The sequence below is a fragment of the Canis aureus genome, chromosome 27, assembly GCF_053574225.1.
Source record: "Canis aureus isolate CA01 chromosome 27, VMU_Caureus_v.1.0, whole genome shotgun sequence".
NCBI classification, from domain to species: domain Eukaryota; kingdom Metazoa; phylum Chordata; class Mammalia; order Carnivora; family Canidae; genus Canis; species Canis aureus.
Window position 1 is genome coordinate 10,378,470 of NC_135637.1, and position 25,418 is coordinate 10,403,887.

The window sequence follows — 25,418 nt, forward strand, 5'->3', positions numbered from 1 at the left end:
TCTTATTCATTTATTCATGAGAGACACAGAGAGAGAGGCAGAGACACAGGCAGAGGGAGAAGAAGGCTCTCTGCAGGGAGCCTGATATGGGATTCCATCCCAGAACTCCACGTCCTGAGCAGAAGACTGGCTGAGCCACCCAGCAGTCCCTCCTTAGTAAGAGTTCTTGGCATACCTATATATACATTGATGTTATCTTTAACCAAACAGTAGCACAAAAGTATGAGGCTACAGGTCAGGTCTGAAACACCTTGGATGTTAATACTAGATATATTTCTATAAATGAGAAAGCTAAGTAGACAAAAATATCAAGCCTCTTCTAATTTCCTTAAAAATATAGAAAAAAGAAATGAAGCAAACGGTCCTTATTTCTTTAAAACATCAATTAAATTTTAATATAACTAAAATTTATGAGTCTACAATATACATTCTTTCTCCAAAGAAAGGGCAATGAGAGCTTTGTTTTCCTAGGGAAATCATCACAATGGATGAAATTTCATGGCATTCCAAAGAATACTCACACCAAGTTTGCCAAGATTAATACCCCACCGGGCATCAGTACTGAGCTCGCAGAACTTGAGCTCCATTTCTATTTCCTGATAGAGGCTGGCCAGGTGAGAGCCCACCAGAGATACTGCCTAAAAAAATCAAAATATAAAATTCAATTGCAAATAAAATATGTGAATATGTTCTAACACCTTTTAGATGAAATCCAACAATAAAAATCATAATCTCTCTTTGTGGTAACGTGTAGAATGTTACATATTGCTTTCTACACGGTCATTATTCATACAATAATTAGGTCATTCAACTTGTAGTATGATACCATAAATTTAGTCTGGCTTTCCTTCAAAGAAAAGGCCAAATTTTGGTTAACCTGCAAACAAAACACCCATAAAAAGCAAATTTTAAGACAAATATCATCAGAGAGAACTTTTGTATCCATTACCCTTGTCCTACAAAAAAAGCATTGGCTCATGTCTAAGATTTCAAATACACTAAGGTAAATATAAGTGAAGATCTATGACTATATACAGATTTAATAAGTAAACAATATTAAAATTTTGGGGGTTGAGCAATGCTTATAACATGCATGTAGTTCATTAGTGTGCCACTACTCAAGGAAAAGCTGGTAGAAAGTAAGTGAGTGAGCTCGACATTTCTTCTGCTTAAGTCTTTAAGATCTGGGGGCAAAGCCAATTTCATTTCTTCCCCTACATCTTTTAATACTTCAAGAACTGAAGCTGTGCTTCCATCGGTCATACCAAAATTTTGTCATAATTATGCCATGCTTCATCTATGAGCTTCCAGAGTTTTTCAAACACTTCTTTTCGGGGTAAGAGAGTGCAGTAACCCAACGCCAAGTCAAGATCCACGAGGCGACAATTAAATACCTATCAGAAGAAAGTATCAAGAGAAGACAGTCTTTACAATCAAAACAGAACCTAGTTTCTGAAGGTTGTTACTAAATTTAATTACAGACCTTAGGAAAGAGTGTTTCAGGAAAAGTTATTTAAAGTAACTTAGTTACAACTTGTTTACTTAGTTTTAACATCCTTTATCATTATTATAAATTTAAGGAAACAACTCTAACAGTTCTATATGTCACAGAACTCCTACTTTCTTCTCCCCTACATGACAATTCCATAGCTTCTCTTCAAACCCCAACACCCCCTCCTCCCCACCCAACTCTTATCCTCACTGAGAGATAAGAAGCAACCAGAAGAGAGGAAGAAAAATAATTAATTTTAAAAAAGAGAGCTTACCAAGAACAGATACTCACTTTGTACAATAATGTTGTAGCATTTCCCCTGATAAATGTAACGGCTTTCTCTTTCAATTCCATAACAACATGCTTTGATTTAACTAATGTGGCCTCTCCAAACAACTTTTAGAAAAGAACAAAAGAATCTTTAGGCCCACTTCAATCTATGCATCATTCTAAAAACTTTTCTTAAATATTAAGGAACTTTGGAAATTCATCATTATATGCAAAATGTATGGGTATTTATTTATTTATTTATTTATTTATGATAGTCACACAGAGAGAGAGAGAGAGGCAGAGACACAGGCAGAGGGAGAAGCAGGCTCTATGCACCGGGAGCCCGACGTGGGATTTGATCCCAGGTCTCCAGGATCCCGCCCTGGGCCAAAGGCAGGTGCCAAACCACTGCACCACCCAGGGATCCCCTGTACTGGCATTTAATCTATGATGACATATCACTATGGCCGGAGGGCATGTGTGGGGGGGTTGTGGTGAAACTGACTAGGAAGGAGCAAAAAGGAACCATTTCAAATACTCTCTCTTGATTGTGGTGTTGGTGACATGGTGACTACATTGGCTGATACACTTAAAATGTGCAATTTTGAAAGCTATACCTAAATAAAGTTAACTTTTTAAAAATTGGTATTTAATAAACATCAATAGAATAGCAGTGAATACAATTCTCTCAGAGACTAGTTTCATAAGAACATTATCAACAGGTACTTTGTCTTCTAGATACTTTAAAAAAATTTTTTTTAATGTATTTATTCATGAGAGATACACAGAGAGAGGCGGAGACCTAGGGATAGGGAGAAGCAGGCTCCCTTCAGTGAGCCTGATGCAGGACTCGATCCCAGGACCCCGAGATCATGACCTGAGCCGAAGGCAGATGCTCAACCACTGGGCCACTCAGGCACCCCTTCTAGACTCTTTTCAATTATGCCATCAGGTAACAATTATAAAAATTTGGGCCATAATAAAACAAATAGCAGAGTTTTGACATAATGTGGTCACTGAGTTTGGAATAAGTAGACATACCACTGCAACTTAAAACCTCAGCCAACTAATTTCACCTCCCTCAGTTGGCTTCCTCATTTGCAAAATGGAGACTCTCGGGTCGTTGAGATTGAGTATGAGTGTGCAAGAACCCTGAACTACACCCGAATCTTAGTAGCTGCTCAGCAACTATTTCTTAACTCTGACAAATTATCAATTTCCTTGCTTCAGAGTCAAAAGAGAAAATGTGAACTCCAAATTCCTTTGTTTGGCAGTACTTTTATCTATATTCATCCAAAGTGAAAGCATTTGTTCTCAAAACTATACCTTTCCACTCAGACTGTCATTCATCAAGCTTGATGCAGAGTGCTGAAGACAGGTACCAAATGAACCAATGACAAATCTTAGGGCCAGCTCCCACTGGCTAGATTCTTGAAGGTTTTGGAGCAGGGCAGAGATGGAGTTTATAATAGGTAAAATAAGGTTGTCTCCTGTGAAATGATAGAAGTGTTTCATTTCAGGAAAAGTATGTTAATCCAGTTAGATTTTTTTCAAGAAAGAAAGATATTACTGAAAATTGTTTCCAGGGACAGCCTATGTTTTCAGTGGAGATGATGATCATAGAATTGGTTCTCAAAGTAAGTAAATGAGAGAATTAACATGGACTTGATTTAAACCGGAAAATAACTAAATATGATTATAACTTGTCTATTTTGAGATGCTTATTAAGTCATTAGCTGGAAAAAAAAACCACTTCTCCATTGGGAAGGCCAAAATTTTTTTTTTTTTTTGGGGGGGGGAGGGAAGGCCAAAATTTTGAACAGATTCATAAACGTTAATGTCATGAGCCAAATAACACACTCTCCTGACCCTTTGGAAGATTAACACTGTGACCATAATAATTAAATAACCATATCAAGAACATTAAGTCAGATTCGTATCCATGATTTCAACAAATTTCTGTATTGGCGTATTTACAACAGTGAACATTTCTGATGTCAAATACCTTCATTAATAGAGCAGTATGGTAAACTTGTAGAATCCAAGGGATATCTCTTGCTTTCTACAAAACAGAGTAAAATATGTAACACTAAATAAAACAACTCCCTCATATTCCAAGAGATATTTAAATATTATGCTATTATCATATAATGTTTTAAAGCATACTGTCGCTTTTAAAAAAACCATTTAAGTATATATTCAGAAAAGTACACAGATTAAGTGTACAACTTGATAAAGTGAATATATCCACAGAACAGCACCCAAACAAACAAACAAAAAAACCAAACAAACCCAGAACCTTACCAATACCCGAAGCCCCCTCTTTCCCCCATTCTAGCCACTGCCCACTTCCAAGGGTAACCTAATCAACCACTCTCCTGACTTCCAACAGCACGGCTTCCTTGTAACCTGTCCTTGTACTTTATATAAATGAAATCAGATGGTACATAGACATTCTTTTGTGTCTAGCTTTTTTGCTCAACATTATGCCTGCCAGATTCACCATATTAAGGTGTTTAGTTCTAGTTCCAGACCTCCACAGTCAAAACTAGTATAAGGCAGAAATACACAGAAAATGACACAAGTGACAATTACCAGCAAGAGGCACAAGTGATGCAATCAATTCATAAATAACAGGGAGCACCATCTGTGTCTCAAGAACTATTCCATCTTCACTGAAGAAGTCACTGTAGGACCACTCTTCATATGGATCTTTGTGAGTTCCGAAGGAAGTCTGAACACCAAATCACATGGAAATGACACAAGTAAAAACACTCCAAAAACACAAATACCACCTTCACCAGGCAGAACCCAGGATCAGATATATTAGAGCCAAACAGCTTTGATGGTCAAAATCAACAGTGTAGTTTGTTTCTTCAGGTCTGCGACTTATAGTATAGTAACGTAATTTAAGATTAAATTGTTATTCTAAAAGAAGGACAATGTCCAGAGATGCCTCATTTGAGGCCAAACCTTTTTTTTTTTTTAAGATTTTATTTACTTATTCATGAGAGACAGACAGACAGAGAGAGAGAGAGGCAGAGACACAGGCAGAGAGAGAAACAGCCTCCATGCAGGGAGCCCGATGTGGGACTCGATCCTGGGACTCCAGGATCACGCCCTGGGCTGAAGGTGGCACAAACCACTGAGCCACCCGGGCTGCCTGAGGTCCAACATTTTAAATGATAGTGCAACTTAAAGTAGCCAATAAATGAGACTGGAAAAGAGGTCTCAAGCCCTTGAGTTTTCTGGCCTCAGATGAGAAAACATAAGAGACAGATTTGGTATTTTTGTAAACTACACAAGTGATTTAAAAGTGGTACATAAAGGATGGGCAGGGGTTTTGTTTAAGGAAAAGAAATCCAAAAGCAATTTACTTTCATTAGAACTCCACAGTCATCCATTTGGCACTGTCTGGAAAGCTCTACTGCCATTAAGGTATATTTACATAGTTCTAAAGCATCTAGTAAAAAATCTGAAAGAAAATGGAGAAAAATCATTACACTAATATTTCATGTCAAAAAAATATTTCATGTCTTTGGAATAAAGAAAATCCTCCAGTAACTGACATACAAAATTCTAAAGGCCACAAAGTAGAGAGAAAAGCTTCCATAAAACTATGACTACCCTAAATAATGCAGTTCAACTTTTTTCTTAAGCTCGGCTGAGAAATAAGATCATATATGGAGATGCAAGGAATTTCACAGTCCCATCAAAGTGAGTATCAACAGTCGGAAATGACATTGTTAATACCTGTAAATATTTTCAAACAGTAATCCCCATAGAGAATTTACTATAAATGGCTCTTTGTAAAATGGAGAGGATCTTTTGTCCTCACCACAACATCCAATTGTATAGAGACAGCATGTGGGAGACCAGTAGGAAATGAAGCCAAGAACACAAAACTATATATATTATAAATCTTGTCACCTGGGCTACAGATGGTGGCAGCTTGGCAAGCTAGAGCATGTATTTCAGAAGGAAGATTGAGGCCGACAGGTATTGCCATCGGAACATCGTTAGCCAACATTTGACAAAGCTTCTGACATGTCAGAAACAGCAATTTCCCGGTGTCCACATTGCAGTGATATTTAAATAAGTCTCTGGAAGAAAGGATGTGTTGGAAGGTAGAGCACGCAGAGCAAAAGCAAACGCATTTGCCTTTCTTGGGTCAATATGTGACCACCACCATCATTTAAAATGTCTTTATAACATTCAACTTACTTGGGACACTATTAACTGTCAGAATACAAAGGCAACCTAAATTCAACAATTAGGTTACCCAATGACTCCATGTGAGTTACTTGCCTTCTATGCTACCACTTTCTTTTTTAAGAGAGAGGGAGTGGGGGCAGGGGGCAGAGAGAGAATCTCCAGCAGACTCCACACCCAGCATGGAGCCCAACACAGGGTTCCATCCATGACCCTGAAATCATGACCTGAGCCAAAATCAAGAGTCAGAAGCTTTTAATTGACTGAGCCACCTAGGCGTCCCTATGATATCGCTTTTGACCCAGAAGTCCACACTAGGCTCTGAGTGAGAAACCAAGAACACTTCTGTGAAAATGAAAATGTCACTGGCCTTACCCTATCACCAAAGAAGTCAAGGAAGCAAGTGTTCCTTCCAGAGACAAGCTGTGCAAGCACAGGGCTGGGACTCACCTGCACCTACTCAGCGCTGCATCCAGATTCCCGTGGTTTAAGGCTCGCAAGGTCAGCTCGGCCTCCTGCTCTTCCATGGACATATGTAGGGCCAGCACCTGTCTGTGCAGCTTGGACTTAGCGCTAAGGCTCTTGTCCTCTGTGGCTGCAGGCTCTGCGGCACTCCAGGATTTGTGTTTGCTCTGTGTGACTTCATAAGCTTTCATGTACTGTTCGCGGAGCTCTGCGACCAGGGAACCATTGCTATAATCTCCGAAGGACAGGAAGACCTTGAAGCTCTCCTAGCAAGGCAAGCAGGATAGCATGACACGTCTGTTTACTTCATCTATCTGTTGTTTTTTCTTTTTACTTTTTAAAAAAGATTTTTTTTTTTTTTTTCACGAGAGACACAGAGAGACAGGCAGAGACATAGGCAGATGGAGAAGCAGGCTCCTCATAGGGAGCCTGATGTGAAACTCGATCCTGGGACCCAAGGATCATGACCTGAGCAGAAGGCAGATGCTCAACCGCTGAGCCACCCAGACATCCCTTCATCTGTTTTTATTTTTTATTTTTTAAAATTTTTTAAAAAGATTTATTTATATAGTTATGATAGACAGAGAGAGAGAGGGAGAGAGAGAGAGAGAGAGGCAGAGACACAGGAGGAGGGAGAAGCAGGCTCCAGGCCGGGAGCCCGACGTGGGACTTGATCCCGGGACTCCAGGATCACACCCTGAGCGAAAGGCAGGCGCCAAACCGCTGAGCCACCGAGGGATCCCCTCTTCATCTGTTTTTATTTTATTTTATTTTTTTTTTATTTTTTTTTTTTTAAATTTTTTTATTTATTTATGATAGGCACACAGTGAGAGAGAGAGGCAGAGACACAGGCAGAGGGAGAAGCAGGCTCCATGCACCGGGAGCCCGACGTGGGACTCGATCCCGGGTCTCCAGGATCGCGCCCTGGGCCAAAGGCAGGCGCCAAACCGCTGCGCCACCCAGGGATCCCTTCATCTGTTTTTAAAAATCACTGGCGGGGGAGGCCTGGGTGGCTCAGTGGTTAAGCGTCTGCCTTTGACTCAGGGCATGATCCATGATCTTGGGATCAAGTCTTGCACTGGGTTCCCTGTGGGGATCCTGCTTCTCCCTCTGCCTCTGCCTCCCTCTCTCTGTGTCTCTCATGAATAAATAAATAAAATCTTAAAAAAGAAAACCATTGGAATGTCTCAAACCTCTCATTTCTCCCTCAAAGATTACTCCCTTTTAACTTAACAATGTAAGACTTTATGTTTTAAGTTATGAAACGAACATTATAAAAAGTTTGGAAAAGAGGAAAAACCATTTTAGCCCAGGATTTTCTCAGCATCAGCACTATTGACACTATTTCTCAGTGTTGGATGGTTCTCTGCTGTGGCAGAGCCCTGAATAGCAAGAGGGCCAGATTAAGTATTAGATTTGGGTGATTCTACTCAGGTGGCTTGAAGAACCCAGCTTTGCCCCTTTTTGTAATTATTCCTGATTGGTATCTAATTCCGCACCTAGAATTTATTTTTCTGACCCAATTAAAAATTCCCACTGGGGCCCATGGAAGGATACCAAGAGGTAGAAATAGTGAGTCAGACCTCTTCCTCCTTTTTTCTTTCTTTTTTTTTTTTAATTTTTATTTTTTATTTATTCGTGAGAGCCATACACAGAGAGAGGCAGAGACACAGGCAGAGGGAGAAGCAGGCTCCACACAGGAAGCCCGACATGGGACTTGATCCTGGGTCTCCAGGATCAGGTCCTGGGCTGAAGGTGGCACTAAACCACTGAGCACCTGGGCTGCCCCCTCCCTTTTTTTTTTAAGTAATCTCTACACCCCATGTAGGGCTCATCCTAAAATCAAGAGTCAGGTGCTCTTCCAAATGACCCCTAGACCACCCCTAGACCTTCTGTTTTGATGCCACACTTTAGAGCAAGGTTTCTCAATCTTGCTGGATCATTCTTTGTTGTGGGGGTTGTCTGTGCATTGTAGCAGCACCCCTAGCCTCTACCATTGGATGCCACCAGCACCCTCCTTGCACTACTTGTGACAATCAAAAATATCTTCAGACACTGCCAAGTATCCCCTGGGTGCAAACACACACCTCAGTTGAGAACTGGTTAACCTAATAAGCAGTGACCATTTGCTTGGTATTTCTTCTCAGTTTCTTTCACCAGCATTTTGTGGCTGCATGGATAATTTCATGTTACCTTCTCCAGTTAACACTATGGCATTTCCCCTTTCTTCATCACTACATAGATTAAAAAATAATGATAATAATTGTAGAAAGATTTGAGAAAGCAAGCGTGTGTGTGTGAGCCGGGGTTGGCGTGCAGAGGGAAAGAAGCAGACTGCTGAGCAGAGCCTGACTTGGGGGTTCAATCCCAGGACTCTGAGATCACGACCTGAGCCAAAATCAAGAGTGTCACTTAACCAACTGAGCCACCCAGGAACGCCACCATAAACATTATTTTTGATGGTTGCATAACTTAACCTATGGTGTAGTCAATATTTATAAAATGTAAAGTTTTGAAACTAATATTTTCCCCAAAATATGAGTGATCTTTCCCAAAGGGTAGCATAATGTAGAAATACTTATTTATGGAAATAAATAGAGGCAACTGGGGAGCTCAGTTGGTTAAGTGTCTGCCTTCGGCTCAGTTAATGATTCTGGGGGGTCCTGGGATTGGGACCTGCATCGGGCTCCCTGCTCAAAGGGGAGCCTACGTCTCCCTTCCTCTGCCACTCCCTCTGCTTGTGCTCTCTGTCAATACATAAAATCTTTAGAAAGGCAGGCAGGCAGGCAGACAATATTTCCTATATTTACTACAGATAAGTTGTGGGAGATTTTATTCATTATATGTTACAGTTCCCTCTTTATTAGGAACCACAGAAATGTTTATGCTTATATATAACCATAGACTATCTGAAAAAATACACAAGAAACTGGTGATGGTGGTTGTACCTAATGAGGGAAACTGGATAGATGGAGTGTCATGATATGAAGAAGACTTGTTTTTCACTATTCTTTTAAACTTTTTAAATCAAAGAATTAATTCCTTATTGTTTGTAACATGTAGTACAGAACTTAAGTTTATTTTTTGTCGTGGTAAAATATACAAACAAAATTAACCATTTTTAAAACCTTTTGAATTATGTATCAGCCATGTATAATCTAGTCAAAGATAAACATAGAGTGATTAAACCAAGAAGTTTCTTTTTTCAATGTGCATCTTTTCCCAAAGGAATGCAGCTTCTACACAGCCAATATATTTCATGACTTTTAAAGGCATATATTTTTATTTTCAGTAATCTTTTTTTTTTTAAAGATTTTATTCGTTCATTTGAAAGAGAACATGCATGGACAAGTGGGGGGAGGGGCAGTGGGAGAGGGAGAAGCAGACTCAGCACTGAGCAGGGAGCCAGATACAAGCTTGATCATGAGACCCTGAGATCGTGACCTGAACCAAAGGCAGTCACTTATCTGATTGAGTCACCCAGTGCCTCTATTTTCAGTAATCTTTTAATTTTTTTAAAGATTTTATTTATTTGAGAGAAAGGGAAGCAGAGCATGAGCAGAGGGAGGAAACAAAGGGAGAAGGAGAAACAGGTTCCAATCCCAAGATCCTGGGATCAGGACCTGAGCCAAAGGCAGAGGCTTAACCAAGTAAGCCACCCAGGTGCCCCCAACTTTCAGTAATCTTAACTGTTTATTGCTGCTGAAACAGTGCCAAAGAGAATAAGCAAGGGGTACTGGTACTGGGGTCAGACAGATGGGTTCTGAATGGTGGTTCACACGACTAGCTTACCATATACTCACTGCAGCATTACTCACAATAGCCAAAAAGTAGAAACAACCCAAGTGTCCATCAATAGAGGAATAAACAAAATGTGGTCCATCTATATGGTGGAACATGATTCAGCAATAAAAAGGAACCAAACACTGACGCCTGCTACACTACAGATGATCCTTGAAAACATCACACTGACTGAGAAAAGCCAGATACAAAAGGATATTGTATGCTTCCCCTTATATGAAATACATAGAATAAGCAAATTCAGAGACAGAAAGTCGATCAGAGATTACAAGGGCTGGAGGGGGAGGGGAGCAGGGAGTTACTACTTCATAGGTAAAAATGGATAAAATAGATAAAAAGCAGAGTTCCTGTTGGAGGTGATGAAAAGCAGATACTGTTGAAGGTCACACAACATTGTGAATGTAACCAATGCCACTGAACTGTATGTTGGAAAACGGTTAAAATAGCAAATTTTATATTGTTATCACAATTATGAAAACTTACTAAGACAATATCCCAAAACCACTGAATTATACACTTTAAATGGATGAATAGTATGGTATGTGAATTATATCTCCATAATGTTTTTTAAATGATAGAGACAAAAAAAAGGAAAACTAGTTATGCTGTATTTAAAATTCCTGAAGGTGGGATGCCTGGGTGGCTCAGTGGTTAAGCGTCTACCTTTGGCATGGGTCGTGATCCTGGGGTCCAGGGATCGAGTCCCACATCGGGCTCCCTGCATGGAGCCTGCTTCTCCCTCTGCCTGTGTCTCTGCCTCGCTCTGTGTGTCTCTCATGAATAAATAAATAAAATCTTTATTAAAAAATAAAGTAAAAAAATAAAACAATAAAATAAAATAAAATTCCTGAAGGTTAGTACAGAAGATTTTAAGGACAGACTAATCACTAATGTCAAATTCACTGATTAGTAACTTAATTAGTAAAGAAATAACGTTCAGGATAACTTAACATCTTTACCTGTAAGCTAGCAACAACTTTAAATTGTTTCAGGAGTTCTTCACATTCATCCTTCTTCTGTAGATTGTCTGTAATTATATTTTTTAAAGTTTTAACAGACATCCAAATTCCCATATTATCAGAATTTTCAAAAGCTACAATTTTAATTGGCTATGGTTTTATCTCAAGTCTTTTCAGAAGCTGAGGGAAGAGAATTTAAGTACAGAAGGAAATCTAATTATTCTTTCTGAAGGTAGAAAACAGAAGTTTATGGGTTGTAAGAGGAATGGTAACTTTTCTGAAACAAATTGCAGCTTTTTTCCCCAAGAGAGTTACTTTATTAATGTTTTACTTAAGTTCAAGTTTAAATAGGTTTTTGCCTGATCATGACCAAATGATAAGTGAGAAATAGGAGCAATAAACACAAGAAATCTAGTCTAGACTTAAATAGCTCACTGAATGAAGTATATATAAACAAATGGTAAGTTGATTTTAGATGCTTCCATTTTCATACCACTAATCAAAAGAATAAAGCAAGGAAGATTTCATGAAAAAAAAAAATGGGTAGGATCAAAGAAGACAATGAAAGTCAAAAAGCCAGGGGTAAGGACAAGGGCTGTCACTGATGCTCCTTTCTGAAAAGGGCTAGCTTCAAAACAAAACCAAGAAGAGAGCACAGAGGTACAATCTACCTTTCTGGATGTCGCATAGTATTTTAAGAATGTCTACAGATGTCTTTGCTACAGACATTCTCCAGGCCTTGTCCTAAAAAGAAAAACAGAAAATGAAATCTACTTCCTTTGTCACTTCACTAGTACACATACAGACAAATACGTAAAAACCACAATATCAGAAAAAAATAGTAAAAAAGGCTGAAAAAAATGGATCCATGTTAGAGGGAGTCAAGACAGCCAAGAAATGGATCATAATTGAATTATACAGAATGTAAACATGAAAAACACCAGTATGAATGCTTGGATATATGATTTAGAAATACCACAAATATGCAAATCCCCCAAATTACCTTTTAGCTACATTTTGTCAGTTGGGTTTCATTTTTTTAAAATAGTTTTTATTTATTACCGGACTAAACATTTAGCAAAGTTCTCTGGAAAAGTTAAAAAGAACTGAAGTTGTTTAAGCCTAGGGAATGGAAGTCTAAGGAATAATCATTATCTTCCAGACTGACAAGTTTAAAACAAACAAAAAGACAAGAAAAGTCAAAAAAGGAAAAGCTTTAATTTTTGAAAGATTTTATTTATTTATTCATGAGAGACACAGAGAGAGGGGCAGAGACATAGAGGGAGAAGCAGGATCTCTAAGGAGAGCCCACTGTGGGACTCGATCCCATGATCCTGGGATCAGGCCCTGAGCCAAAGGCAGACTCTACCACTGAGCCATCCAGGTGCCCCAGAAGGAAAAGCTTTAGTTAAAGACATGATGTAGGTGAAACGCTTAGAAAGTGCAAGGTCTGGGCAGCCCGGGTGGCTCAGTGGTTTAGCACCACCTTTGGCCCAGGGCGTGATCTTGGAGACGCAGGATCAAGTCCCATGTCAGGCTCCCTACATGGAGCTTGTTTCTCCCTCTGCCTGTGTCTCTTCTCTCTCTCTCTCTGTCTCTCATGAGTAAATAAATAAAATCTTACAAAAAAAAAAAAAAAAGATCTATAAGGAGCTGAAAACAGGACCTATCTCACAACCTTGTTGTGAAGAGGAAGTACACAATTCTCTTAAAGTATGTAACCTGGGGGTGCCTGGGTGGTTCAGTCCATTGAGCATCTACCTTTTGCTCAGGTCATGATCCCAGGATCCTGGGATCCAGCCCCGCATCGGGCTCCCTGCTCATTGGAGAGTCTGTTTCTCTCTTTCCCTCTGCCTGCCACTCCCTCTGTTTATGTGCTCTCTCTCTGTCAAATAAATAAGTAAAATCTTTAAAAAATAAAGTATTTAACCTAAGATCCCCAGCATAAGAGCATAATAAATATTACATACAAAAAAAAAAATTAAAAACCAACCCTCATTTCTCTAAAGGTAAAAAATTATTGAACTGGACTGCTGAGGCAGATTGGGGGATATCTGTCTCTAAAGGATAAAAAAAAATCTCAACTATCCTGGATAAATTAGGTATTCAGTTCCTCACCTCTTTAAAGAAGAGAACCAGCACTCTTGTAACTATTCCTAAATTCCAATGTTCTAAGATTCCTTAGATGTCCATGGGTTCTGTGGCTGACATTATTTTTTTAATTAATTAATTAATTTTAGAGAGAAAGAGTAAGAGTGAGCAAGTGGGAGGAGCAGAGAGAGAAAGAGAGAGAGAGAGAGAGAGAATCTTCAAGTAGACTCTCCACTAAGTGAGGATCCTCATAACCCATGAGATTATGACCTGAGTTGAAACTAAGAGTTGGATACTTAATCAACTGAGTGTGGCTGACATTGTTCTTTGATAGTAATGACTATGTCCCACACAACACAAAGCACTTCATATTGCAAAGCTTTACAGAAAATACTTTGTGTACAACAACTACTTCAATTAATCCTTCTGGTTTGTAGATCCTTGATTATTCAATGGAGGCTCAAGCCACTGCTCCAAAGCAGTAATACGTGGTTCTCTCCTATGTAGTAAATTTACAGAGGGATTTTTACATGACATTCTAACAGTGAGAACAGATTTTCTTCTGTTTATCTGTCTTTTCTACCCTGTTAATTAATATCCATAATTATTTGGTTTATCTACATTTTAGTGAAAATCTCACCTCTTTAGAATCATCTGGTTCTTCTTGTAATGCCAATCGTGCCCATATGATTACCCGTTCTGCAGTTTTCTCAGCTTCAGCAGGAGGCAAAGACCTCAACAGAAGGACACAGTCTTCACCCTATAGACAGAGTTTGAAAGAAAAAAAACAGCTGGTACTTGTAAAGGACAGTTTAAACTTACTTCTTGCTTTTCTATTTAAAGGTAAAAAGACAGCACTTAAAAAAACAATATGGTCTGACGTTTTAAAGAAGCCGATAACCGATTTTGAGGACAGCAAACAAAAAAATTAAATTCAAATACAACCCTTTGTATTTTGTAATTCTTAAGTATGCTCAAGGTTATAGAATATCAAAATAAAGACATTTAAAACACAAAAAGAAAACGCACATCCTATTCTGGAATCAGAAGTTTCTGGAGTGCATATAAAACAGGAGTCTACTTTTTATAAACACCAAAGAGTATGAAAGCCCAATAACTAGTCACAGAATACTTCTAAAGAACCTATAAATATGAAGAATGTGTTCAATTTAACGTCCAATGTTTTCACCTTGGTATAGCGTTCTTTTGTGCTAATCTATTCGGATTTTATTGATTTGAGCTTTTACAGATTTACTTAACAAAGAAACCTAAGAAAGGACAATACAGAACTGTCATACCTGTTCTCTATCAATTAGGTCAAGAATCCTCAGACTGTAAATTTCATCACTGGGCAACATATATGCTTGGGCCACCTTCAAAGCATCTTCTAAAGAAGATGGGACATCTTGCTTGAGAATGTATCTGACCACCCTCTGAAACAAAGACCATATATACATTTCTTCATTATGAAATCTCAGAGTATCCAGAAATTCTTTGTTCACAAGGGCAAAGTACTCATCACAATAAAATCAAGCAGCAAAAAAACTAAGTTGTGTGAAAAATTAAAACATGATTTATATTCTACTATCATAATTTTATGACAGTCCTGTCTACCTTCTCCTCACCCCACCCTCCCAGGTCTACTGAGGTATATAAGTGACCACATTGCATATATTTAAGCTGTACAACATGATGATTTAATATACTCCTTTAGCTTTTTAATGCATTTGTTTTGTTTTGTTTCTTTAAAAGATTTTATTTATTTATTCATGAGAGACACAGAGAGAGAGAGAGAGGCAGGGACACAGGCAGAAGGAAAAGCAGGCTCCATGCAGGGAGCCTGATGTGGGACTCCATCCTGGGTCTCCAGGATCAGGCCCTGGGCTGGAGGTGGCGCTAAGCTGCTGAGCCACCAGGGCTACCCTTAATGTATTTGTTACGTGTGTATTTATCTTTACTATTCTAATAAACAAAAATTGGATAATTTTTAAAGAAGTCTGTATTTATTTAAATTTTTTTTATTTATATAAGTAATCTCTGTACCCAAAATGGAGCTCAAACTCATTACCCTAAGATCAAGAGTTGCTTGCTCTTGATCTGAGCCAGCCAGGCGCCCCTGAACAACCTATTCATGCTCTAACAAAAGGGAAGTGGTGAAGAACCTAGCTCTGTTAGCCTTTAAGAATATAAAGTCGTCATTCCATTTCCCAAGCTGCCTTCAGAATGGAACAGCAGGGTTCAGACTTTTCAACTACTGTACTTACCATGATTTCCTTGTTTAAGAGATTCACTTCCCTTACGCCATAGCCTCGTAAAAGTTTTTTCATCTCCATTAGTTTGTAACTTTCCTGCAATAACTTGACTCTAAAAGGAAATTTGTTAATATTTTTTAAATGGTTTTTAAAGAAGATTTTATTTATTCATTTCTTTGAGAGAGGGAGAGAGCAAGCCAAGTGCATGAGCAGGAGGGGGCCAGTGAGTGGGCAGAGGGAGAGGCAGAAGCAGACTCTGCACTGAGTTTGGAGCCCGACATGGGGCTTGATTCTAGGACCCCCAGACCACAATCTGAGTGAAAATTAATAGTTGGATGCTCAATTGACTAAGCCACCTAGGCACCCTAGAAATTTGTTGATATTAACATGGATTGTCTTTTTTTTTTTTTTTTTTTAATGAAATATTAAGGGACACAGTAAAGGGCATAAAGCACAAGTGAATGTCCAGTGAAAACATGAGGCTTATCCAACACAACTATCTGGGAGACTGTCATCTTACTTGGGATGGTCCATTTCTAAGTGCTGTCTCACCAGCTGCTCCACAGCTGCACTCCAGGGAACCACTGCCGCATACATTATCTTAAGCACAGCATCGAATATGAGCTACAAAGACACATAACATACTGACCATGAAGAGCCCTTGGATTTATGTTTCGTGCAAATTAATGACACAACCTAATCTATAGTAGAGGTCTTATATCCACTGTGTAGTACTCTGAGAATATCTCCTCTGACTGTAAAATTGTGTATTTGTTCTGATTCTCACGCATAAAGAACAATTTAATTATTTAGAAAAACTGAAAAAAATATTTTCTCTGCTGAAAGTTGTCATATAGCTCTATTTTTTTCTATAGTCTCTAGTCTGTGTTTAAAAATATTTTTCATGGTTTTATTCATACTTTATAATGGTGACCAGTAACAGTGGAAAGTCATAATAAAAGTATGTTATAACATATCAAAAAATGTGTCTGTGTGTGTATAATTATAGAAAAGCCTAGAAATATATGCACCCAATCATCCATGGTAGTTCTTCTAGGGATGGGAATGAGAACATTTTTACTTCTTATTTTCTATAATTAAAGAAAATGGAATTTGGGTGGATTTATTTATTTTTTTATTCTTTTTTTCCCCAAACTTCACGAATTCTCTTTAACAAATATAAGTTGCTTTTGTGATCAGAGAAAAAGTTTTAAGAAGAGATGCAATGCTCAAAAGGAACATCTACTTGGTCACCATTTACTTACATCTGTGTCCGATAAACATCCTATTACTGCCATGGCTTTTGCTTCCCATGCAGTTTCAAAGAGTGAGGTGGACTTTGAGCTACATCTCTTCAATAAATCCTAAAAGGAGATAAACATATATTTTTTTAACTAAAAGCTTTAAATTTCAATCCAAGTTTTATTTATTTATTTATTTTTTTTTTTTTTTCAATCCAAGTTTTAATTTAAAGCTTACTTTCAAAAAGCAGTAACAACACATTTAGGTAAATAGCTTTTATGGATGTGGAAAAAACTACTTAGCCACGAACCTTAAATAATGCTCAAAAACCACAGAATTGCTAAAGCCTTGGCCATTAGTTTAATAAGCTACAATAATCTCATTTGTAGATTCTTCAAGAATGTTTCCTTAAGTTTTCTTTTCTTTTTTTTTTTTAAGATTTTATTTATCTATTCATGAGAGACACAGAGAGAGTGAGGCAGAGGCACACGCAGAGGGAAAAGCAGGCTCCATGCCGGGAGCCCGACGTGGGACTCGATCTCAGGACTCCAGGATCACGCCCTGAGCCAAAGGCAGGTGCCAAACCACTGAGCCACCAGGGATCCCCAAGTTTTCTGTACCATATAGAACTAGTGTACAAAACATTGCTCACATTTGTTGAGCTCACACTTCTATTATTTTACAATAACCAGTTGGAGAAAGCCCTAATATTATTCCATTCTCCCCAAGGTTACCAGTCAATCAGCAGTGATTATGCCACATTAACCAATACAACATGCTGCATAAAGCCCCACGGTAAAGCATGACATTCCTTAAAGAGCTAAACGTTTATACAATGACACACACAGATGTAAGGAAAAAAGACTAGATCTAAAGTAGTTACCTCTATGTAGAGCAAGAGAAGTTCCTCCTCTTGTAACCCATGTTCCTGCATATAAACTCTTACAAACTTCTCTAAGACAGAAGGGATCAGCTCTGGGGCTAACACTTTATCAAACATGCGGAACACAATGGTGGTTGTATTCTCCTGGATCCCAAGAGAAAAATGGCATAGGTCTAAGTTCTAGTCATAGTGGCTGTGATTACAAAATAATAACATTTCTGATAAATCTAGACTTGTACCTTTTCAAAATCAGAGAGAGCCAACTTGCAGTTGTATTTCCTATGCAGTGTGATCAACTCCTGTAAATTATGTACCAAAGTCCTTAACTGACATACTTCCTCTGTGTTTTGATAATCCTTCTAAAACAAAAGTATGAGGGGAAATATACAAGAAGTCAGAATTATTTCAGACAAAATAAAAAATGACCATGATTATGCATATAAGAGGAAATCTGCACCTAATGTCTTCAAATTTTGTAGAATTTTAACTCATTAATACTAGTGCAAATTAACATCAGAATCCAACAGAAATCCAAAAGCAACTTTCTCAAAAACAAAACAAAACAAAACAAACAGAAATATACACATACAGAAAAACTTCAATGTTAGGGGTGCCTGGGTGGCTTAATTAGTTAAGCATCTGACTCTTGATTTTGGCTCATGTCATAATCTCAGGGACCTGGGATTAAAGCCCCATGTCGGGCTCTGAATTGAGCAGAGATTCTGTTTGAGGAGTCTCTCCCTCTCTCTTGCCCCCTGCTTGTGCTCTCTAAAATACATAAATAAATCTTAAAAATAAATAAATAAATAAAAACTTCAATGTAAGTACAACTTTTTCTTTTAAGATTTTTTTGGGGGTTGGGCAGAGGGAGAAAGAATCTTAAGCAGGCTCCACGCCCAATGTGGAGACTGACACAGGGCTCAATCTCACAACCCTGATATCACAATCTGAGCCAAAATCAGAGTTGGATGCTCAACCAACTGAGCCATGCAGGCTTCCCTAAGATTTTATTTTTTTAAGTAATCTCTACACTCGATGAGGGGCTCAAACTTACAATCCCGAGATCGAGAGTCTCATGCTCCACCAACTGAGCCAGCAAGGTGCCCCTGAATGTTAGTGTAGTATTTTATACTTAGTTACAAAAACATCATTTAGATGGCCCTCAATATCCTATCTGTATAAATCAAGACCAGATATAAAGCTGTAACATTTCCTAAATTTAAATACAAGGAACAAAATTTTCAGTATTGATAAAGACAACAGGGAAAAGAGTAGTATTTTATAGCAAAAAGAAAAAGTTCTTCTATGGAAAGATGTATTATAATGATCAATACACATCACATATTATAATACATATTGACTACATTTATCAATATAATGCTTGAAGAGTATAGAAAAAAATTCCTGTTTCATTTTTAACAGTGTAAAACCAGTATGTATAATTATTGGCAGGAATCTGCTATATAAGAAAGGAGAAAATTTATCATTTAATTTTGGGCCCTAGAAATGTAAAGAATAGGTGTAATTTCATAATGTATATTATGATCATATATAAGGTCATACCTTCTGGTACTTAAATCCTTAATACTTTTGTTTTTTGGGGTTTTGTTTTTGTTTTTGAGAGAGAGAAAGTGAGAACATAAGTGGGGTGAGGGGCAGAAGGAGAAGCAGACTCCCCATTGAACAAGGAGCAAGATGTGGGGCTTAATCCCAGGACCCCGAGATCATGACTTGAGCTGAAGGCAGAAGCTTAACCAACTGAGGCAGCCAGGTACCCTATCCTTAATACTTTTGAGTTGAGATCATACCAGGATATCTCACATATTAGTTCATAAACTAATTTATGGCACCCCGACAAACTTTTCGAAAATACAACAATGTACTTTTTTTCAAATATAATGAATGGTTTCTAGTTTTTAGAAACTTAAAGAGGAAAAAAAATTAACTTAAGAAATTTAGAAGCCAGATAATAAATTCAGTTCATGAACCTCAAATTAACATCAAATATAATATCAGTATTCCTGAGCTTAGTAACATTTCTAGCACTGCAATTTTTTTCAGTCAAAAAGTTCCCAGAACTTTTTTTATTTTTTTATTTTTATTTTTTTTAAGATTTTATTTATTTATTCATAGAGATGCAGAGAGAGAAAGAGAGGCAGAGACAGAAGCAGGCACCATGCAGAGAGCCTGACGTGGGACTCGATCCAGGGTCTCCAGGATCACGCCCTGGGCTACAGGCGGTGCTAAACCACTGCGCTACCGGGCTGCGCCCAGAACTTTCTTTAAATTTGATCTTTTAAAAATTTGGCTAGTACTTAAGCCATAATGGCTATCAGAATGCCTAGGAAATATAATCAGAACTGGGAGTAGTTTGCTGGTTTAAATAATCTTTGAAAACTAATCCTAATGCATTATTAAATTTCATTCATTTAAAGGACTGTGAACTGCTGCCAATGCAGAAAATCCCAACTCTACTACTTAGGAGTATGCTTTATATTGTTTCCTGTTTGGCTGGTTCAATAGAGAAAAGCAAAGCACTAAAATAGGTTGAAGTTCTGATAGGAATATTAGGAAGAAAAAAAGGACATTTTCCTTTTTCGTGAATTTTAAAAGCATACAACAAAAGAACATACAAACAGAAAATTTAAGAAGTGGATATATTTCTAAGTACATGTAAACAAACTATTTAACATAAATTGAATGCTTTATTCCTAAAAATTCATTTTCTATATCATACCAAGGAAATCCAACGCCAAGAAGACACCAATACCAACTCATCTGGCTTTTCTGCTGTAAAAAACACCTTTGCTAGTTGAAGTCCATTTTCTGGCCAGTTTGCCTTTAAAGAGTAACAGAGACCATTAAAAGTAATGTTATATGCCACTGGGAGTGTTTGAAATGTTTTTTAAGGGCTAATTATACTGGTATTACCTTATCAGTTAATTCAAGGTTCCTGGCTGCTTGTTCCAACCATTTTGCAAGAATTTTCTGAAATAGACATATCATTTAAAAATACAATATTCAGCAGATAATCACTAAAATAATTTAAAACCCCCATGATAATCTTTCAACAGAGACACTAAACAAACTACCTGATAATGGTGCCATTTACTATTTGGTGATCTAAGGTAAAGGCTATATTTGAGTCATCCAGAGTAGAAACAATGAAGGCAACTTACCTGCCCTTCAGGTATGGCCCTTCTCACAAAAGGGATCACATCATTTTTAAGCCACGGACAAAGCTTTTGTAAAGAGACTGGTGTAGAAATCGAGTTGAGCAAGTTCTCAAGCATTTTCACATCAAATCTGCTTTCAAAATTTGCCTAAATGATACAGAGTGAGAAATTAAGATCTATTGGACAAATTTAAAAATGACAGCCTCCCCAAAAGGTAAGACCTGTTAGGCAGTCATTTCAATAAATATATTACTGACTTAATTATGAGCACTTAAGGGTGATTTACTCTGTACTGATGAGTCGCTGACAGCCACAAATTCCATGAACTCTCATGGCAACAAGTACCAACTAATCAATCAGGTGACAGTGACTGTGGAAATGGCAAAGGAAGGAAAACTTAACAGGAGGTGAAAGTACAATCTTATTTTTTTTTATAAATTTATTTTTTATTGGTGTTCAATTTGCCAACATATAGAATAACACCCAGTGCTCATCCCATCAAGTGGCTCCCTCAGTGACCGTCAGTCACCCAGTCACCCCCACCCCCCGCCCAAAAGTACAATCTTAATAAGCAATGGGTCCATTAATGACATCACACCAAGTTACTTTTTGGAGCTAACAATACCTCCCCAATCAGAGCAGAAGTGCTAATGCACAATCCCAGCTACAACAGAAACATCCTCTCCAATACTTTTTAAGAAACCCATCAATAGGGCAGCCCAGGTGGCTCAGTGGTTTACCGCCACCTTTAGCCTAGGGCCTAATCCTGGAGACCCAGGATCGAGTCCGACGTCAGGCTCCCTGCATGGAGCCTGCTTCTCCCTCTGCCTGTGTCCCTGCCTCTCTCTCTGTTTCTATGTCTCTCATGAATAGATAAATAAAATCTTAAAAAAAAAAAAAAAGAAACCCATCAATAAATCATTTAATAACAACACGTTGCTTTTTTTTTTTTTTTAAGATTTTATTTTTAAGTAATCTTCATGCCCATTGTGGGGCCCAAATTCACAACCCAGAGATCAAGAGTCACATGCTCCACTGACTGAGCCAGCCAGGTGACCCAAAATATTGCCTTTTGAGCTAAATTTAGGAGTTAATTAGACTTTGGGATAAAACACGTTTCTAAGGTATCTTCACCTCTAATTTAATATCGTTGGGATAATTTTATCAAACATGCCATTTCCCACTCACACCCGACATCCTTCATCCATGTGTAGACAATGGATTCAATCACTGATCCTAGGTTCCATGAAGCCATTAACAACAAAATGCAAAATAGATTACCTGATGTCGAAGCCAAAGGTACTGTGCACAAACAAGGTTTCCTTCTCTTAGCTGTAAAAAGATATCCTTAAGGTCATCTTCATTATTCAGAAATTCAATCCAAGAACTACCACTGCAAAGTCAGAGGAAAAAAGTTAGTAGTTAAAAAAAAAAAAAATTAAGGTCATATGTTACAAGTGGATACTATTAGACATTTAAACTAGTGGTTTTTGGGCAGCCCAGGTGGCTCAGCGGTTAGCGCCACCTTCAGCCCAGGGCGTGATCCTGGAGACCTGGGATTGAGTCCCACATCAGGTTCTCTGCGTGGAGCCTGCTTCTCTCTCTGCCTGTGTCTCTACCTCTCTCTCTCTTTCTCTCTCATAAATAAATAAAATCTTTAAAAATAAATAAAATAAACTAGTGTTTTTCCCCCTCAAAGTTAAAAAAAAGGGGACCCTGGGTGGGTCAGAGGTTTAGCGCCTGCCTTCGGCCCAGGGAGTAATCCTGGAGACCCGGGATTGAGTTCCACATTGGGCTCCCTGCATGGAGCCTGCTTTTCCCTCTGCCTATGTCTCTGCCTCTCTTTCTCTCATGAATAAATAAAATCTTTAAAAAAAAAAGTTACAAATATTATAGAGTAAAAAGTAATTTCCTGCTCCTACATTCCTCCCTGAGAGCCATATCTCTTCTTGTAGGTCCTTCCTAAGATAATCACTCTATATACAAGCAATTATTTTAAGTATTTTTTTGAGATTTTATTTATTTATTTGAGAGAAAGCAAGCAATCAAGTGAGAGCAAGAGCCAGGGAAAGGGCAGAGGGAGAGGGAGAAGCAGACTCCCTGCTTAGCAGGAAACCTGATGTGGAACTTGATCCTGGGACCAGGATCACGCCCTGAGCCAAAGGCAGATGCTCAACTGCTGAGCCACCCAGGCATCCCCCCTCATTCATTTTAAAAACATAAAATAATAAGATCACCTGGGTAGCTATATTTATACAACATACAAATATATATATGTATATAAATATATATATTTATACATATATATATTTATATACATATATAATATTTATCCCTTTATTTCCTTTACTCCTCTCTCTCAAAAAAAAAAAAAAAAATAGGGCAGCCCCAGTGACGCAGCGGTTTAGCGCCGCCTGCAGCCTGGGGTGTGATCCTGGAGACCCGGGATGGAGTCCCGCGTCGGGCTTCCTGTATGGAGGCTGCTTCTCCCTCTGCCTGTGTCTCTGCCTCTCTCTCTCTCTCTCTCTTTCTCTTTCTGTCTCTATGAATAAATAAAATCTTTTTTTTTTTTGGCAGATAAAGGTTTGTTTAAATAAAATCTTAAATAAATAAATAAATAAACAAATAAATAAAATCTTAAAAAAAAAAACCCACTACATGATACTGGTGAATGAATAATATAAAATTAACTGAATACAAAGTCCAGAGATAGACAAATACATGTCAGATTATAGCCTCACACTGCAAACAGCAGGAAAGGGGGACTGACTAGCCACAAGAAAAAAATAAAACTTCTATTTATTAATTTGACAATAAGCTAGTATTATCTTTAAGATAATTCTATCTCAAAAAAAAAAGATAGTTCTATCTCATATGTGTAGAGAATGATATTCTTGTTGCTTATGTTAGTATATCTAATAGAATCAATTGCCAGAAGTGAAATTGCTAAGGCAAAGATATGTGCATTTAAATTTGCCTTTCAAATGTATCAGTTCCCATAGATGGTGTAGAAGAATGTTCTAAAACCTAGTAGGAAAATAATATTTTCTATCACTCAATTCCCAGAAACACATTCGTTCAAAGTAATACTTTATTCTAGACTAAAACCTAAGTCATCATCTAAAACTGAAAAACAGAGTGTACACACCTGAATTTTTCTGGTCCAAATGCTCCATAAAAAGTAGTCAATTTTGCACGAGCCCTTAGAACCTAGAAAGAAATAACCTATTAATCTGAATATTGTGTGTGAGAAAATTAAAATTAAAAACACCCCAAATTAGGTTTTCTGTTTCAAAGTCTTACACACATGCTCATTTCATCCCATATACCACTTCACATAAATATGACCAAAAAAACCTTGGAATAATGAAAACATTTCCAATCATATTCAATCAATAAAACTGCAGAAGAGAATGCATTTGCACATTGATTATAGATGACCTTCAAAATTAATTAGTTTTCCCATTCATTTATAAATGCCCTTATGGTAAAATCTAGCTGGATTATACCAAAAATTTACTTTTTTTTTTTAAGATTTTATTTATTTATTCATGAGAGACACACAGAGAGAGAGAGAGAGAGAGGCAGAGACATACGCAGATGGAGTAGCAGGCTCCCTACAAGGAGCCCGATGTGAGACTCAATCCAGCATCCTGGGATCACACCCTGGGCCAAAGGCAGATGTTCAACCGCTGAGCCACCCACATGTCCCCAAAAATTTACTTTGAAATAAGAATTTAAACCATGATAGTCATCATAACAGCATTTATTTGTGTGCATAACTGATGCCAGACACTACACAAGATGGTTTATATAAATTATCTAACCTGATTTCAAAATAACCCCATAAGTACTATTATTCCCATTTTTCAGTAAGGAAATAAGAATTAAAACAAGTTGCTCTTGAAAAAATACAGGTCTATCTTGAATTGAAAAACATATTGTAAAAGTACATTTATCCTCAAATTAAGTACAATGTAATTACCTCTTTTAAACCATCAGAATAGGTAGGAACAGTTTTATCTTCTTTTTGCAAAAGCTGAGATGAGCAAAGAGAAACAATGTTAGAATATCTGCTGTATTAGTTTTTTTCATGAAAGAAGATAGATTTTCCATGAAAGGAAAACTATCAAATCGCATGAACTGAGATAAATAGTGAATAAAGAAATGACACATCATAAAAAAATAATGCATCTTATGAAAACAGCTCACAATGATTTGCCTATCTGTTACACCTTGATTTTAAGGAATATAATTATCAATGGTATCCACAGCTCACTGAGGGGAACGTACAGCAAAAAATGCACTTTAGAACAGGTCTGCGATTCTTTTTTTTTTTTTTTTTTTTTTTGAGACGGTTTATTTTGCATGAGACAAACTAACAGGTATAGACATTATAAAAACTTACCCTGGTTTTGGCATAATTTAGCATTTCCTGGGTTGTTTCATAGGTTATCCACTGAGCCTCCAAGCAGTAATTCACCACAAATTCATCGTCCTGTTTCAGAAATGTCAGACATAGTAAGGCGACTTAATGTTCACCAGTCCATCAATCTGAATACTCTCATACATGAC

At 37.7% G+C, this 25,418-nt stretch overlaps 1 protein-coding gene across 8 annotated transcripts in view; it reads right to left on the reverse strand.

Moving 5' to 3' along the window:
• Nucleotides 1-25,418, reverse strand: part of KNTC1 (kinetochore associated 1) — a 91,162-nt gene that overhangs the window by 38,552 nt on the left and 27,192 nt on the right. For 5 of the 8 annotated variants that reach the window (XM_077875434.1, XM_077875433.1, XM_077875437.1 and 2 more), the window contains exons 18-42: nucleotides 25,252-25,341; nucleotides 24,829-24,882; nucleotides 23,992-24,053; nucleotides 22,125-22,236; nucleotides 20,847-20,990; nucleotides 20,599-20,655; nucleotides 20,405-20,506; nucleotides 17,907-18,026; nucleotides 17,668-17,811; nucleotides 16,808-16,906; nucleotides 16,063-16,166; nucleotides 15,555-15,654; nucleotides 14,589-14,723; nucleotides 13,931-14,050; nucleotides 11,871-11,943; nucleotides 11,200-11,267; nucleotides 6,425-6,705; nucleotides 5,693-5,865; nucleotides 5,140-5,237; nucleotides 4,358-4,496; nucleotides 3,768-3,824; nucleotides 3,089-3,252; nucleotides 1,784-1,888; nucleotides 1,266-1,394; nucleotides 522-638 (exon numbers count right to left, since the gene is read on the reverse strand). In XM_077875434.1, the coding sequence (XP_077731560.1) occupies nucleotides 522-638; nucleotides 1,266-1,394; nucleotides 1,784-1,888; nucleotides 3,089-3,252; nucleotides 3,768-3,824; nucleotides 4,358-4,496; nucleotides 5,140-5,237; nucleotides 5,693-5,865; nucleotides 6,425-6,705; nucleotides 11,200-11,267; nucleotides 11,871-11,943; nucleotides 13,931-14,050; nucleotides 14,589-14,723; nucleotides 15,555-15,654; nucleotides 16,063-16,166; nucleotides 16,808-16,906; nucleotides 17,668-17,811; nucleotides 17,907-18,026; nucleotides 20,405-20,506; nucleotides 20,599-20,655; nucleotides 20,847-20,990; nucleotides 22,125-22,236; nucleotides 23,992-24,053; nucleotides 24,829-24,882; nucleotides 25,252-25,341 (2,847 nt within the window). The remainder of the gene's footprint in view (nucleotides 1-521; nucleotides 639-1,265; nucleotides 1,395-1,783; nucleotides 1,889-3,088; nucleotides 3,253-3,767; nucleotides 3,825-4,357; nucleotides 4,497-5,139; nucleotides 5,238-5,692; nucleotides 5,866-6,424; nucleotides 6,706-11,199; nucleotides 11,268-11,870; nucleotides 11,944-13,930; nucleotides 14,051-14,588; nucleotides 14,724-15,554; nucleotides 15,655-16,062; nucleotides 16,167-16,807; nucleotides 16,907-17,667; nucleotides 17,812-17,906; nucleotides 18,027-20,404; nucleotides 20,507-20,598; nucleotides 20,656-20,846; nucleotides 20,991-22,124; nucleotides 22,237-23,991; nucleotides 24,054-24,828; nucleotides 24,883-25,251; nucleotides 25,342-25,418) is intronic. The other 3 variants (XM_077875438.1, XM_077875439.1, XM_077875440.1) reach the window with 3 other exon arrangements.